General features: G+C 38.2%; 1 protein-coding gene across 1 annotated transcript in view; it reads right to left on the bottom strand.

The window, feature by feature from the left end:
• The window catches only part of LOC122798558 (nitric oxide synthase, brain-like), a 638878-nt gene that overhangs the window by 392393 nt on the left and 231485 nt on the right, over nucleotides 1-15000 (bottom strand). The window contains exon 9 of the mRNA XM_044067612.1: nucleotides 6796-6897. Coding sequence (XP_043923547.1) covers nucleotides 6796-6897 — 102 coding nt within the window. The remainder of the gene's footprint in view (nucleotides 1-6795; nucleotides 6898-15000) is intronic.

The following is a 15000-nucleotide window of genomic DNA, read 5'->3' as shown; positions in this document are numbered from 1 at the left end:
CTGTCTTGTGTCCATGCTCACAAAACATTTCCTGTAAGCTTCATGTGTTAAAACATTCCACTAAACATTGTTTAACTTTATCATCATTTAAGCAATCAGTATCAGACAATTTAGAAACAGCAATTGCAACTTTACCATGGAGTAAGGGAGTCAGAAACCATACTCAGAGCCCTTGGTCAACAGTATGCAATATATATATATATATATGAATAAAACTATCAAAATGATCACAGTCTGTAAGCTCTGGAAGAAATTTACTAACCTGTATTGGAGTTCCAGGCCTTAGCAACCTTGTGCAAGTACAGACAATACCCAGCAGATGTTATAGGTTTGCAAACAGATAGGAGTTTTTAGTGACTAGATCAGTGACTGACTGTGTATAGATGAATACATTTTATTCACTCTTTTATTGTTGGGGGTTGGTAGTTTTGTAGTCATCTTCCTCTACACACAAATTTGTCTGTGAGCAATTAAACACATAGGTCGCTAAATTCACAATCATTTGTCCTATAATTCAGATTAGTCACATATGCAGCAAAAGTCTACCCCTGGTTTACGGTAAAATTAACATTTTGACAAAGTGAACTGTCTTCTTTGGCACACAGTATGCATGGAATTTTTGTTTCAGTACTGTTAGGCTGCATTTCTTCGTCTCACTTCGTGTAACCTAGATGGGCTTACAGTGGACATAAAAAGTGTACAGTACACACCCCTGTTAAAATGCCAGGTGTTTGTGATATAAAAAAATGAGACCACAATAAATAATTTCAAAACGTTTCCCACCTTTAATGTGACCTGTAACCTGTACAATTCAGTTGAAAAACAAACAAATCTGTTAGGGGAAAAATTATGAAAAATAAAAAACATACAATAAGCTGGTTGCATAAATGTGCACACCCTTGAACTAATACTTCCTTGAAGCACCTTTTGATTTAATTGCAACATTCATTCTTTTGGGTACACACTTGCCATCAATTAAAGAGACTCTGATTAACCCCAAATAATGTTCAGCTATCCTAGTAGGATTTTCCTGACATTTACATTTAGCAAAAGCTATGGTTCGCAGAGAGCTTACAAAGCATCAAAGGAATCTCATTGTTGAAAGGTATCAGTCAGGAGAAGGGTACAAAAATATTTCCACAGCACTGGATATACCATGGAACACAGTGAGGACAATCATCAAAAAGTAGAGAAAATATGGGACAACAGTGACATTGCAAAGAACTTGATGTCCCTCCAAACCTATGAAAAGACAAGGGCAGACCAAAAGAGCTTTAAAAAGATGCATCATGGAACATCTGGGGGACATTAGAAATGGGAGGTTAGCGATCCAGTAGCACATCATTTTTATGATGTTCTCGGTAATTCAGATACTAGTTTCTTTTTTACATTGTTGGCCATACCTCGCCTTTCTCAAGGAGAAGAATTGTTGAGCAAATTATTGGCATTGGAAACCAAGCTAATTATTAATTTTGTAACCTTGTACCCCAGGGGGTTAAATCAGGATGTAAATTTAAATGTTATTTAATGGTAATTTAATCAAAGTTCTTTACAACGTTTTTGCATGAAATATTTGTCAGTGAACCTGTAAATGGGGATACAGTGTCACTTTAATTTGTTAAACTCTGTTAATGGGCACACTTTAATTGAACGTTGTCAAGGTATCATATAAAAGGAAGCCATGTGGTGAGATTGTTATTCCTTGAAGGCATAAGCCAAGGTACCGGATGTACCAGTAAACCTTTAATTTTACTCCACTGTGTTCTTAGTTTTTTTCTTGTACAGGTTATAGGTCACATTAAAGGTAGGAAAAGTTTTGAAATGATTTATTGCGGTTTCATTTTATATATCACAAAAACCTGGCATTTTAGCAGGGGTCTGTACACTTTTTATATCCACTGTATATGACTGTGAAATGAAGAAACAGAGCATGCTTTACTTTGACTGGTTTTGCAACTAAAGTCATTCACATTGAGATACAGCCCAAACATTTGGTTCCAGGACATTCATTTTTTTTACAGTCTTGTCTTCAGTTTGAGGGTAATTTGAGGTTGACACATTGCTATTTTGAGATAGAAATCAAAGATCATCTTCCTAAAATTAATAATTTGTGTCACATACATATAACAAAAAACTAAGTAGAAGAAAACACATTTTTGTGTATTTTAAAGCTAAGGGATTAGACTGAACAGAATTTTATAAGGCACACAGTGTGTGTGAAAAATGTAAATGTAAACTGTTCCATAACATACTTTTTCCAAGAACCCTAACAGTAAACACAATGGATACTCTGCTTGGAGTAGCAGTAATAGGAGAAGACTAATAAATGATATGGTTAGGTCTACCATTAATATTTTCCTTGTAGCACTGAGACCCATTCTGGCCCCAGATTCAAGTTATGATGTTACATTTAGAGGGATTAGTGCATTAGGCCTCAGTGTAGGCCTAAAGCCATATAAATTAAGAAACATAAGAAAGGCATGCTGCTAGCTCAGAGGTTTACTCACAATTATCAAGAACCACCCAGTCATGTGACTTGATGCATGAGTAATTCTACTTCCCTAAAATATACCACAATACGCACAACAAAATTAAACAAATCTCCTTCTTCATAACTGTGTTGCTCCCTGATATATAACATTTCTCCATAACTGCCTTTCATCACTGACAGAAGAAAGAACTCATAACCACATTTCCTTTCATGCCTGCAGAAAGATTTCAACATATATGGAGAAGGGAAAGTACTGGTCCACTTCTCCTTTCATGCTTGTTCAATGATTTTAGCATGTTTACCTTTATTTCACCATCACTTCATCTAGGTTATTGCAGTCTGACTCTACAGAAACACATTTTTGTTTATTATTTATATTTTAATTGAACTGTCAAAACTTGATTCCTTTTTGACCACCAAGTAATGTGTTTTTGAAGTAAGAATGGTGCATATAAAGAAACTAATACTATATTCAGTTCCGGAAATCTGTAGAATGTTTTTGCCATCTCCTGTAAGATTTTGTTTTACTTGCTAGGTAGCATTATGTGCACAACAATCCCTAAAATATTTACAAAAACGTTTATAGGAAAATGAAAGTAAAATCACATCCGCTCATCATTTTGCTTGCATAAAGAAGCTAAGCGCTCTTGCAATCCGTAGCACTTCCAGTAATGTTTATTTTAGCAAACCTTACCAACTGAATTGAGGAATCTTCTAAAAAGATTAATATGTAGTCTCCCAATGGTCAGCTTTGTGGTATAGAGGCATAAAGCCTTTACTAGAGTGCAGATGATCAGAGCTCATTTAGTATCTCGGGCACATGTAGGAGCCAGGAATGGAGGATGGCAGTGAATGTCTACTGCTGGCCCACCAGTCATGGGGAGGAAGGCAGGTCTGGCAAAGTACTTGGGTAAAATATAGTGGGAGGTCTAGGTCTTACAGGCATGGAGCTGGGCCTAGGGAAGATGTACTATGATGGTGTAGACACATGTCAAGGAATCCTGCATATGGAGACACAATCCCCTCAGAAGGCAGCACACAGCAGAGCTTAGTCAGAGAGGGAAGGCCATCACACAGGACCTGCAATCTGGCTTATTCTGTATTACTTGTCACTAACCTCTGGGAGGAACATATGGTCTGTAGCTTCTCATTTAGACTGAGAAACTCCAGTTTCTGCTCCTGCAGAGCAAATGGGCCAGTTGGATATAGAAGCCTTTAGGATAGTTCCTCCAACAGAAGAGAAAAAAAAACTGTAATCTCCTTTTCACCACAATGTAGGCCTCCAGCCTATCATTGTAAGCCTGTAAATTGTTTGAATGACCAGCACAAGGACTGGCAGCCAAGTCACTGTCTTCTCTTTAGTACATGAGGTCAACACAAGACTTGATGCACCAACATGTTTCTTTTTGTACAGAAACATAACTTCTTCCAACTTTCCAGGTACTCTTACTTTTTTCATTCTTTGATTCACTGTTTCTCTCCCAGTTAATCTGACAATATAATATTACAATCGACCCATTTTAGTACAGTCTCTGACAACTTCTTATTAGCCATTTCATCCACAATTCTTGTGCGAGCCACTGTGTTCTATTTAGATAAGGTAAGATGGTAACATCAGTGAGCTTTGTGCTTCTTAAGGTCTGCATGAATGAAAGCATAGGATTCAGCAGGTGCAGGCTTTAAGGAGGGACTTTAAAACAATGTTGAAAAGTCTGGAGCCAGGCCAATACCAACTTGAAGTGCTGCTAACTTTGGATTATGACTTAGGGAGACAGAAATGGAGAAAACTGTTGTATTTTCTCCCTGTAACAAGGTCAACAATCATGGTTGCTGCTACTGCTATATATGGCTTGGGTTGCTAGTGAAATATATGTTTGGGTTGCTGATGATATAGATAGAAAGATAGCTGGACTGATTGATTGATTGATTGATTGATTGATTGATTGATATATACGTCTTAGGTTGCTGATAGCCATTAAAGTTTTTGCTGTACTGTACTCGCTGTAATATTCTCTGAAACATGAATTTGGATACAGAAGGATCTATCCATCAGCACATAAAGCACTATGTTAAGTAGAACTGCAAACAGGGTGCTAGGTGGCACATATTTTTTTCTGGAAAGACTATTATATGTAACAGAAATGCTACTGAAATGACAACAGGAGAACAGTAAATACCTTTTTTTTCATAATCAACAAAGATGACAGTGTACATTAACGTCACATACAGATAACTGCATCAAGATTTCTCTAGACTTAACTGTGGTTTCATTTAATTTGAAATGCTAGCAGTAAATTGCATACAATAGGCAATATGTTCTGTCCTGAACATCAAAAAAGTGCTCCTGCTTTCAGGATATAGTTATGTACATTTAAAAAGCACTAGAAGCTTTGAGAATAAAACAAACAACAGTGTGCAGAAAGCAAATGTAGCCTAAATTATAGTTCTCAGGAGCTTCAAATTGAATGTCAGTAATTTGTCACCATGAGAGTCACAATTATAACCCATAAATCTACTCATGAAAGACAAAAGTCATGAAAATGTAAACATTAAGTACAAAGTGGGTCTCTCAGGTATCAAAAATCACATGCTGGGCACTTTTGTGTTTCTTTTTTAGCTTAAATGTACTCCAGCATATCAAGTATTCTTTATATAGTTCAAGATATTTAAAATATATTTTCACTCATATGTCTAACATTTTTTTATCACATAGGCTTTTTTTATTACATTTAATCAAATCCTAAGTAGCAGACAAAAGAAAACAGGATTTAAGCATCATTCCCTCCCTTTACTTATTATTCTTCTTCCTGCAATTCTACATACACGTTCGGCTTCTACCTGTTACATGACATAATATCTGATTTTTTATAAAGTTACTCTGAGACTTGGCTGAGGTAAGTTAAATAGTAGGGCAGGAGTAGCTGCAGCTAGAGGATTTATAGAATTAAGACATAAAGTAATTAATTGACTGATTCTAGGTATCCATAGGGCTGAAGTATCTTGAAGTTAGGTACAGGAGCTGCCAATGAGACATTACCAGCTTCACACCTTAGCTAGAAAGCATGACCAGAAGCTCTGATTTTCAACTTAACAAAATGAAATATATTAACTTCTCTTTCAAGCTTAACTTTTAAATTAACTTGTTGTTTTGAAAAAGGTCACTAACAAAACACAGTGGTGATTAATGAAAAATATAATTTGACATTCATGCCAGAGGCAGCAAAAGAAAGCATAAAGCCAGAGTGCAGTTCTCACATTTGTAAAATGACTTGCTTTTTTAATGTAATCTTACGAGAACACATAGTGCACAATGACAGAAATGTGCCTTAGATACAAACAAAATCAAGTAAGCACTGCAACCTCTATTAGGTCATATTTGGATCATAAACATTTTTTAGAAAAGTAGAAGTCACCTAGAACACTAATAGTGTGAATAAAACCAAGAAATTATGGAAAACGTATTTTCCATTCTTTCAGTTTTTGGTTCTGGTTGTCCTTTAATAGCAATTAACAAAATGATAAAATGTATGCCAAGAAGCTGTATGCCACACTTAAGACTTGTGAAATGAAACTCCTGACTGTGCATTTCACTACTGAAATACAATAGTGCTGAACTCAATGACAAAATTGAATCTAGAGTCACTGAATTCTGACTGCAAGCCTGTTTCTTATTTAAACCAGTTAAAGATGTTAAACCATCCCGTGCCCTTAACTCTTCTGTAAGACATAATTTGTAACAAAGATACCTTGAAACTACTTTTTATTTCAAGATGCACACATGCACCCACCACGCCTGCACACACACACACACACACACACACACACACACACACACACACACACACACACACACACACACACACACACACACACACACACACACTCACACACACACACACACACACACACACCATAATGGCCGTCCAGAAAATCAGAAAGGAGCTCTCACTTTGGAAAAAAATCTGGGTTGACCCCTTTGTTTTTCTCCCATTTTCCAATTAAGCATAACTTCAAATTTCAGTTATATTAGGTAAGGGGTTATGCAAAGCTTCTCCATCCATTACACAATTCAGAAAGGAATTTGTTTCTTTAGAAAAAGAGTAGTCAGACCATCTGAGTTCCATAAAAGTGAGAGTTTGCTCCTTTAGAATAAATTGTAACAGTGAAACCATTCATGCCTCCTGGATGAACACAGATATTCACACAAGACTCATAAAAGTCGAGGACTGTGAATGAAAACAGCTGAAAACCTAGAAGCCTTCTGTATACAGAATAACAGTTCTAATGCAGCTTTCTGACTGTACCTGAAAACTGTGGAGAACAGCCAAGTTGAGCTCAGTGGCAGCCTTGTCTTTCCACAATGAAGATGTCCTTCTAGTATCTAGCCCCATTTTCTCAGCAACTTCCTGTAAATATATGAAAAGAAAAAAAGAATGCAAAGATTCTTTAAAACTCCAATCATTTATGTGATCAAAAGAATGCAGTCTGTAGATGAGTAAAATAATTACTTCAATTGTGTTATAATATGCTATTTTTGCTTTATGGCTAAAATGCGGTTCCATACTGATTAGTATCTTTGAGTTCTCTGATGATTGCTCAGTGACTTTTGATGCTTTTACTAGTGTTTTTAAGTGTCTGCTGTCACAACCAATGAAACTTTACTTACAAAACTAAAATTCCATAATACTGTGTACCTGTACTTCAAGCATCATAAATCCTGTGGCTAACGTATCCCTCTTGACCCTACTACAGCTGAGTCTATATCATATAATCGAATGTTGACAATGTTGAATGCTCTAAAGAGCAAAAATGCTGGAACTCGAACTCCTCATAGTGGGGAGCTGCACCCCACCACCCACTAAATATATATTACAACTCAGAGATTGCACTTCTTCTTCTTCTTTTGGCTGCTCCCGTTAGGGGTCGCCACAGCAGATCAACTGTTTCCATTTCTTCCTGTCCTCTGCATCTTGCTCTGTCACACCAACCACCTGCATGTCCTCTCTCACCACATCCATAAACCTTATCTTAGGCCTTCTTCTTTTCCTGTTACCAGGCAGCTTCATCCTTAGCATCTTTCTCCCAATATACTCTGCATCCCTCCTCAGCACATGTCCAAACCAACGTAATCTTGCCTCTCTGGCTTTGTCTCCAAACCTTTCAACCTGGGCTGACCTTCTAATATACTTATTCCTAATCCTGTCCATCCACATCACACCCAGTGCAAGTCTTAACATCTTCAACTCTGCCACGTCAAGCTCTTACTCCTGCCTTTTTGTCAATGCCACTGTCTCCAACCCGTATAACATAGCTGGTCTCACTACCCTCTTGTAGACCTTCCCTTTCACTCTTACTGGTACTCGTCTGTCACAAATCACTCCTGACACTCTTCTCCACCCACTCCATCCTGCCTGTACTCTCTTCTTCACATCTCTTCCACACTCACCATTACTCTGAACTGTTGATCCCAAGTACTTAAACTCATTCACCTTCGCCACCTCTACTCCCTGCATCCTTACCACTCCTCTATCCTCTCTCTCATTCACACACATATATTCTGTCTTAGTCCTGCTGACCTTCATTCTTCTTCTCTCTAGAGCATATCTCCACCTCTCCAGGGTCTCCTCCACCTGTTCCCTACTCTCACTACAGATCACAATGTCATCTGCAAACATCATAGTCCACGGGGACTCCTGTCTGATCTCGTCTGTCAACCTGTCCATCACCATTGCAAATAAGAAAGGGCTCAGAGCTGATCCTTGATGTAATCCCACCTCTACCTTAAACGCATCTGTCACTCCCACTGCAGACCTCACCACTGTCACACTACCCTCGTACATATCCTATACCACTCTTACATACTTCTCTGAGACTTCCGACTTCCTCATACAATACCACAACTCCTCTCTAGGCACCCTGTCATATGCTTTTTCTAAATCCACAAAGACACAATGCAACTCCTTCTGACCTTCTCTGTACTTCTCCATCAACACTCTCAGAGTAAACATCACATCTGTAGTGCTCTTTCCTGGTATGAAACCATACTGCTGATCACTAATCATCACCTCCCTTCTTAACCTAGCTTCCACTACTCTTTCCCATAACTTCATGCTGTGACTGATCAGTTTAATCCCTCTATAATTACTACAGCTCTGCACATCACCCTTATTCTTAAAAATCGGTACCAAAACACTTTTTCTCCAGTCCTCAGGCATCTTTCCAAGATTTCATTAAACAATCTAGTTAAAAACTCCACTGCCATTTCACCTAAACACCACCATGCTTCCACAGGTATGTGATCTGGACCAACAGTCTTTCCATTCTTTATCCTTTTCATAGCTGTTCATACTTCCTCTTTGCTTATAAACTGCACTTCATGATTCACTATCTGCACATCATCCTACCTTCTCTCCCTCTCATTCTCTTCATTCATCAACCCCTCAAAGTACTCTCTCCATCTGCGCAACACACTCTCTTCGCTTGTGAGTATGTTTCCCTCATTATCCTTTATCACCCTTACCTGCTGCACATCTTTACTAGCTCGGTCCGTCTGTCTAGCCAATCGGTACAGGTCCTTTTCTCCCTCCTTAGTGTCCAACCTTTTATATAACTCTTCATACGCCTTATCCTTAGCCTTTACCACCTCTCTCTTTGCCATACACCTCATCTCCTTATACTCTTGTCTACTTTCTTCATCTCTTTGATAATCCCACTTCTTCTTCACCAACCTCTTTCTCTGTATACTCTCCTGTACTTCTTCATTCCACCACCAGGTCTCCTTGTCCTCCTTCCTCTTTCCAGATGTCACAACAAGCACCCTTCTAGCCATCTCTCTAACTAGCTCTGCTGTAGTTACCCAGCTATTCGGTAACTCTTCATTGCCACCCAGTGCCTGTCTTAACTCTTCCCTGAACATCACCTCACAATTACCCTTTTTCAGTTTCCACCATTTGATCCTTGGAGCTGCCCTCACACTCATCCTCCTCTTCTTAATCACCAATGTCATCCTACAAACCACCATCTTATGCTGCCTAACTACACTTTCCCCTGCCACCATTTTACAGTCTCCAATCTCCTTCAGATTGGCCCTTCTACATAAGATATAAGCCACCTGCGTGCATCTTCCTCCACTCTTGTATGCCACCCTATGCTCCTCCCTTTTGTTAAAATATGTATTCATCACAGCCATGTCCATCCTTTTCACAAAATCCACTACCATCTGACCTTCTGCATTCCTTTGCTTAACACCATACCTACCCATCACTTCCTCATCCCCTCTGTTCCCTTCACCAACATGCCCATTGAAATGTGTTCCAATCACCAGTCTCTCACCCTTGGGTACAGTCATCACCACTTCATCCAACTCACTCCAAAATTTTTATTTCTCATCCGCCCTTTTCGCACACCCAACTTGTGGAGCATATGCACTAACAACATTCATCATTACACCATCAATTTCCAGCTTCATAAACATCACTCTGTCCGACACTCTTTTCACCTCCAAAACACTCTTAGCATACTGTTCCTTCAGGATAATGCCTACGCCATTTCTCCTCCCATCCACACCATGATAAAACAATTTGAAACCGCATCCGATACACCTAGCCTTGCTCCCCTTCCATCTGGTCTATTGTACACACAATATAGCAACTGTCCTTCTGTTCATCATATCAGCTAGCTCCCTCCCTATACCAATCATACTGCCAATATTCAAAGTTCCGACCCTCACTAACACAGTCCTAGCCTTTACCTGCCTTCGGGCATGCCTTCCGCCTCTTCTCCTCCTTCGGCCAACAGTAGCCCAATTTCCACCAGCACCCTGTTGACCAACAGTACTGGTGGCGGTCATTGTTAACCCGGGCCTCGACCGATCCGTTATGAATTTCTGTACAGTTTTCTGCATATATGATATGGCAAAACTTTATGCCGGATGCCCTTCCTGATGCAACCCTCCCCATTTATCTGGACTTGGGACCTGCACAAAGAAATGCACTGGCTTGTGCATCCCCAGTGGCTGGGTTCAACTCAGAGATTGCACTACAGTGAGGAAAGCGCAAATATTCCAATCTTCACTGTACTGCAATCTGAATAACACAACTTCGAGTTCTGGCATTTTCGATTTTTAAAGCATTCGACATTGTCAATATTTGATTATATAATATAGACCCCTACAGCCAGCCAATGACTAACCACTGAATGCTCACTTATGTGGAATTCACCCAGTGATCATTATGGTTTGAGGAGGCTATATATAGCAGCTCTACCAGTGTTACAGTATGTGTGTTTGTGTGTGTGTGTGTGTGTGTGTGTGTGTGTGTGTGTGTGTGTGTGTGTGTGTGTGTGTGTGTGTGTGTGTGTGTGTGTTTGTGTTTGCGTGTATGGATAGAAGGTGGTAATGGTAGCTATCAACTGAAAAACAAACGTCAGTGGACACTCTGTATGGTGGAGTGCAGAGACAGCACCTGACCCACTTCTGTAGCATTATTTCTTTTCTCTCATGTTATAGATGCAGGTATGCATCAGCTGCTCAGCTCTACTCCTTTTGCTCCTAATTTTATGTATCTATTGCTACCTCCCAAAGATAGATGGATAGATAGATAGATAGATAGATAGATAGATAGATAGATAGATAGATAGACAGACAGATAGATAGATAGATAGATAGATAGATAGATAGACAGATAGATAGATAACAGCAGATGCAGGAAGAGAACACGGCTCTAGAATTAAGGAGGCATTTCACCACTGGAGTGAGGGGAGGAAGGGATGGCTGCAGTAGGAAATTTTAATTTGTGTAACATAAAGTGAAGCATGCAAACCTTTGCATACATTTATAGATTCATAGAATTTACAAGGCTGACTCAGCCTATGGACCTCCATCACCTGGCCAATGTCCACACACTTATGGCAACCTTTGCATCCAGGTAAACAAAATAAATAAGCCTGCATTGAATTTATGGGTAATCATACAAGCATCTTGGATTGTCTTATAGAGAGCAATAGTACTCTTTTTTGTATGTAATAGAAGATAATCTCAGCAAACAGTAAGTCTGTTTTTCCAGTGTTACTTTATGGACAGATTCATGCTCTAAAGTGTTTGTGGAGACATTTGCTTTGTGGAGGTGTGAGTGATTTAGGAGAATTGGGTCTTTAACAGCAATGAATGCTATCCATAAATTGATACATTAACTTTCAATTGAGGACAGAAACCTTGAATGAGATACAAGATAATATTGTTCCAAGGCACTCGAATATCTTTGCCAAAGAGACAAAGAGTCTGCAGCTTTGGAATATTGATAAAGAGGTGAGCATGTAAAAAAGAGGACAGTAACCCTCACAATCATTAAGCCCTACCATAACTAAATACCTAAACAGCATTGTAATGTTGATGCCTACCTCCTGCACCATTTGCCTACTCACACAGCATAAATAATAAATACCTACATAAAGGAAGGAAACAGAGTATAAATGAGCAGGTCACAAGAAGACAAGGGACTAAGTCTGTATTTCCCAGTGGCAGTCATAATATAGAATTCCTACTAGTGTATATAACATAAAAAGTCTTAGCTATAGGGAACCACTAACGACTCTGCTAACTTTACAGTTGCCAAACTATGACACAATCCATTCCACTAACATGGAACACTGTAAGTACCATTACACCTCTGCTCCTTCAACTACTGCAAAATATGCTCTGTGGTGCCACTTAATGTTATTAATTATGTTTTTTTTTTTTTGGTGTTATGAAGCTTCTAACTCTTTGCCTGTTTGGCAAAGATGATATTCATCAGCTTCAAAATAATGTTACGTCATTCAAGGTTTCCAGATTCATTTGAAAGTTAGGAAACTCCAAAAAATCACTGTGCAGATGACTAAAAAGACAGAGTACAGGGACAGAGCTTCAAGCTCTGGTAGCTGAGGATCTTTAATCTGGTGATGCTTTCAGTTGGGAACCTCTGGGGTCTTTCTAGTTGTGTGATGTGTTTAGATACCTACTAAAAGGGGTATTAAATTCTGGGCAGAGGAGATTATCAAGGAATCATAATGTCTTTTGACTTGAATGAGAAATCTTTATTAATAATTGCACTAGACAGAAGAATTTCCTGACTATTTTTGTTACATTTTGGTTAAAGAATAGGGAGTTGTCTACAATGGTATCAGTACTTCTGATGATGATTGTATCAGTCTGGAGTGGAGTGCTGTCTATATCGTAAGCTGCTACTGATATTTGTATATAAGGCTATACTTGTATTATTTAAGCTCATGTGTCTACTACAGCATTAATGTGTAAAGTTTAGTCCTTGCTGTAATAACATGGTTTTGCATGCTGAGGTTGGCATAATGGTTAAGGTGTTTACCTCACAGACAAAAATTAAAGGGTTTGATTCTCACATGGGGTAATTGGCTAGGCTTAAAATGGCCCACAAGGGCAGTTAGCCTAGTAATAATGTATGAACCTATGAGTAAATAACATCACCCATCCTTGCTTTCAGTCTTTGGCAAATTTACTTAGACCTTTGTCTGAGTTAATGGTTTAGAGATCACAGAAGGGGGTCCATCTACTGAACTCTGAGGAACACAACTACTCACTTTTTTTTTGTTTGTTTTTTGAGGTGGCATCTGCTACTTTAACTATTTATGTTCTGAATGCCGGTCGTTTTGCTATCCAGCTTACAAAATAATGGCCTATGTTTAAACTTTTAAGATTTGCAATTCCAGCATGAGAAATAATGTTAAATACCTGGGCCAGATTGAGGTATGCTGTATTACCTGCATGACCATTACCTACAGATTCATTGACTTTCTTAAAGAAGTTTACTAATTAAGTAGACGTGATTTCCCTTTGAAAAAAAAACATACTGTTGCTAGTCAAGTGCAATAACATTTTTATAATAAAGTTTATGACATCAGATATGATATATGTCATGACTTTGCAAATTAGACTTATTAGGCAAATCTGAGGTGTGCCCACTTATTGTGATGCATAATGATAAGCATTTCTCATTCCTCTAGGAAATACCCTGTGGCTATGCTTAAATTGACTAGTTTTAGGGCTGGATCAGAAAGGGGATGTTTGCTGCTGATTTTGAAGCAAGAGCGTATAGTGTTCTCACAGGTGATATTTCCAGCTTTAGAGAGCGGAGTTAGGAAATGTTTCTTAATAACTTAGGGGGATTTAGGTGCTTTGAAATTTGAGGAATTTCACCGTCATTTTCTGGTGTGAAGGTGACACTAAATTTATTTTTCAGTAATAGATGGTAATACCACTACAGTTAAAGATGGCTGTTTTATTATTCTTGGCTTCAGATGCTAATTTTAATTCATATTCTGCTTTGATCATCCTTAAGACAACTTTCAAATTTTTGCTGCTGTTTTTGAAAAAATATTTAATATGAGTAGATAAACCATCAGGATGGCAAGTTCTCCGCAGCCAACCACTTTATTATTGGTTAAGCGCTTTTGTCCTTACCTGACTTCATCAGAGCAAACTTACAAAAAACATAGGTTTTTAAACCCAGATTCAAATAGATTACAACCAATAAAATACTTTAGCGTTTAGTGTTACAGATTCTTTACATAACCCCCACCCCCTTAAAGTCTATCACGTATTCTTTCTAAAATACTCTGGATACTTGAAAAATCATTCAGACCAGGGGAGATCATAGAATTTAATCTTAGTTGCTAAGTGAGTTCTTTCTCCTCAAGAAAATTTTTCCAATTATTTCCCCTATGATCAGAAAATGTGGTAGATATTTACAATGTCCGTATGTCATGAATGTTGAATTATTCTATATTGAAAATATGAAAGTTTAAGGACTGAAATTTAGTTTACTTTAACTGTAATTCTACCCAGCATATGTAGCGATATGCCAAACGTCTGCAGGGTTCTATGTGGGTAAAATCAACAGCACCTTATGTAAGAAAATGTATGAACATATACATGATATAAATAAGAAGCAGAGGAAAAATGCATTGGCAAAACACTCATGTATCTGTCAACATTTTAAAGGTTTTAAATTTTTGGTTTTGGAAAAAATGAAACATGGGGTTTATGTAAGGAATCTAACATTGGATGATTTTAAACACTAAAGTATTTTATTGATTGTAAGAGACTTGAATCTGGGTTTTAAACGTGTTTTTTGTAAGTTTGTTCTGATGAAGTCTGGAAAGGACGAAAGTGCATAACAAATAATAAAGTGGTTGGCTGCAGAGAACTTGCAATCCTGGCAGTTTATTTACTATTTCTTGTTTTTTATCTACTGGCTAATATGAGTAGAATTGGTACTTTTCCATTAACAGGGCAGCAGTGGAAATGTGCACAAGCAATGTTAGCATGCACTGGCAAGGATAGCACAGATGTTTTTCATGTGGGTAGCACAAACATAATCATTTCAAAGGGACATTCCATTAAATCCAGCATAATGTAGGATTGAAAAGTGTATTTTACAGAGGGCACCAGATTCCCAACAGTTCACCAGTTACAGCAACAGAGTACGACTGAGCAATAG

The sequence above is a fragment of the Protopterus annectens genome, chromosome 3.part1 (assembly GCF_019279795.1).
Source record: "Protopterus annectens isolate FY-2018-M chromosome 3.part1, PAN1.0, whole genome shotgun sequence".
NCBI classification, from domain to species: Eukaryota; Metazoa; Chordata; order Ceratodontiformes; family Protopteridae; genus Protopterus; species Protopterus annectens.
The sequence above is the reverse complement of the archived record's forward strand: the minus strand, read 5'-3'. Positions and strand labels throughout refer to the sequence as shown.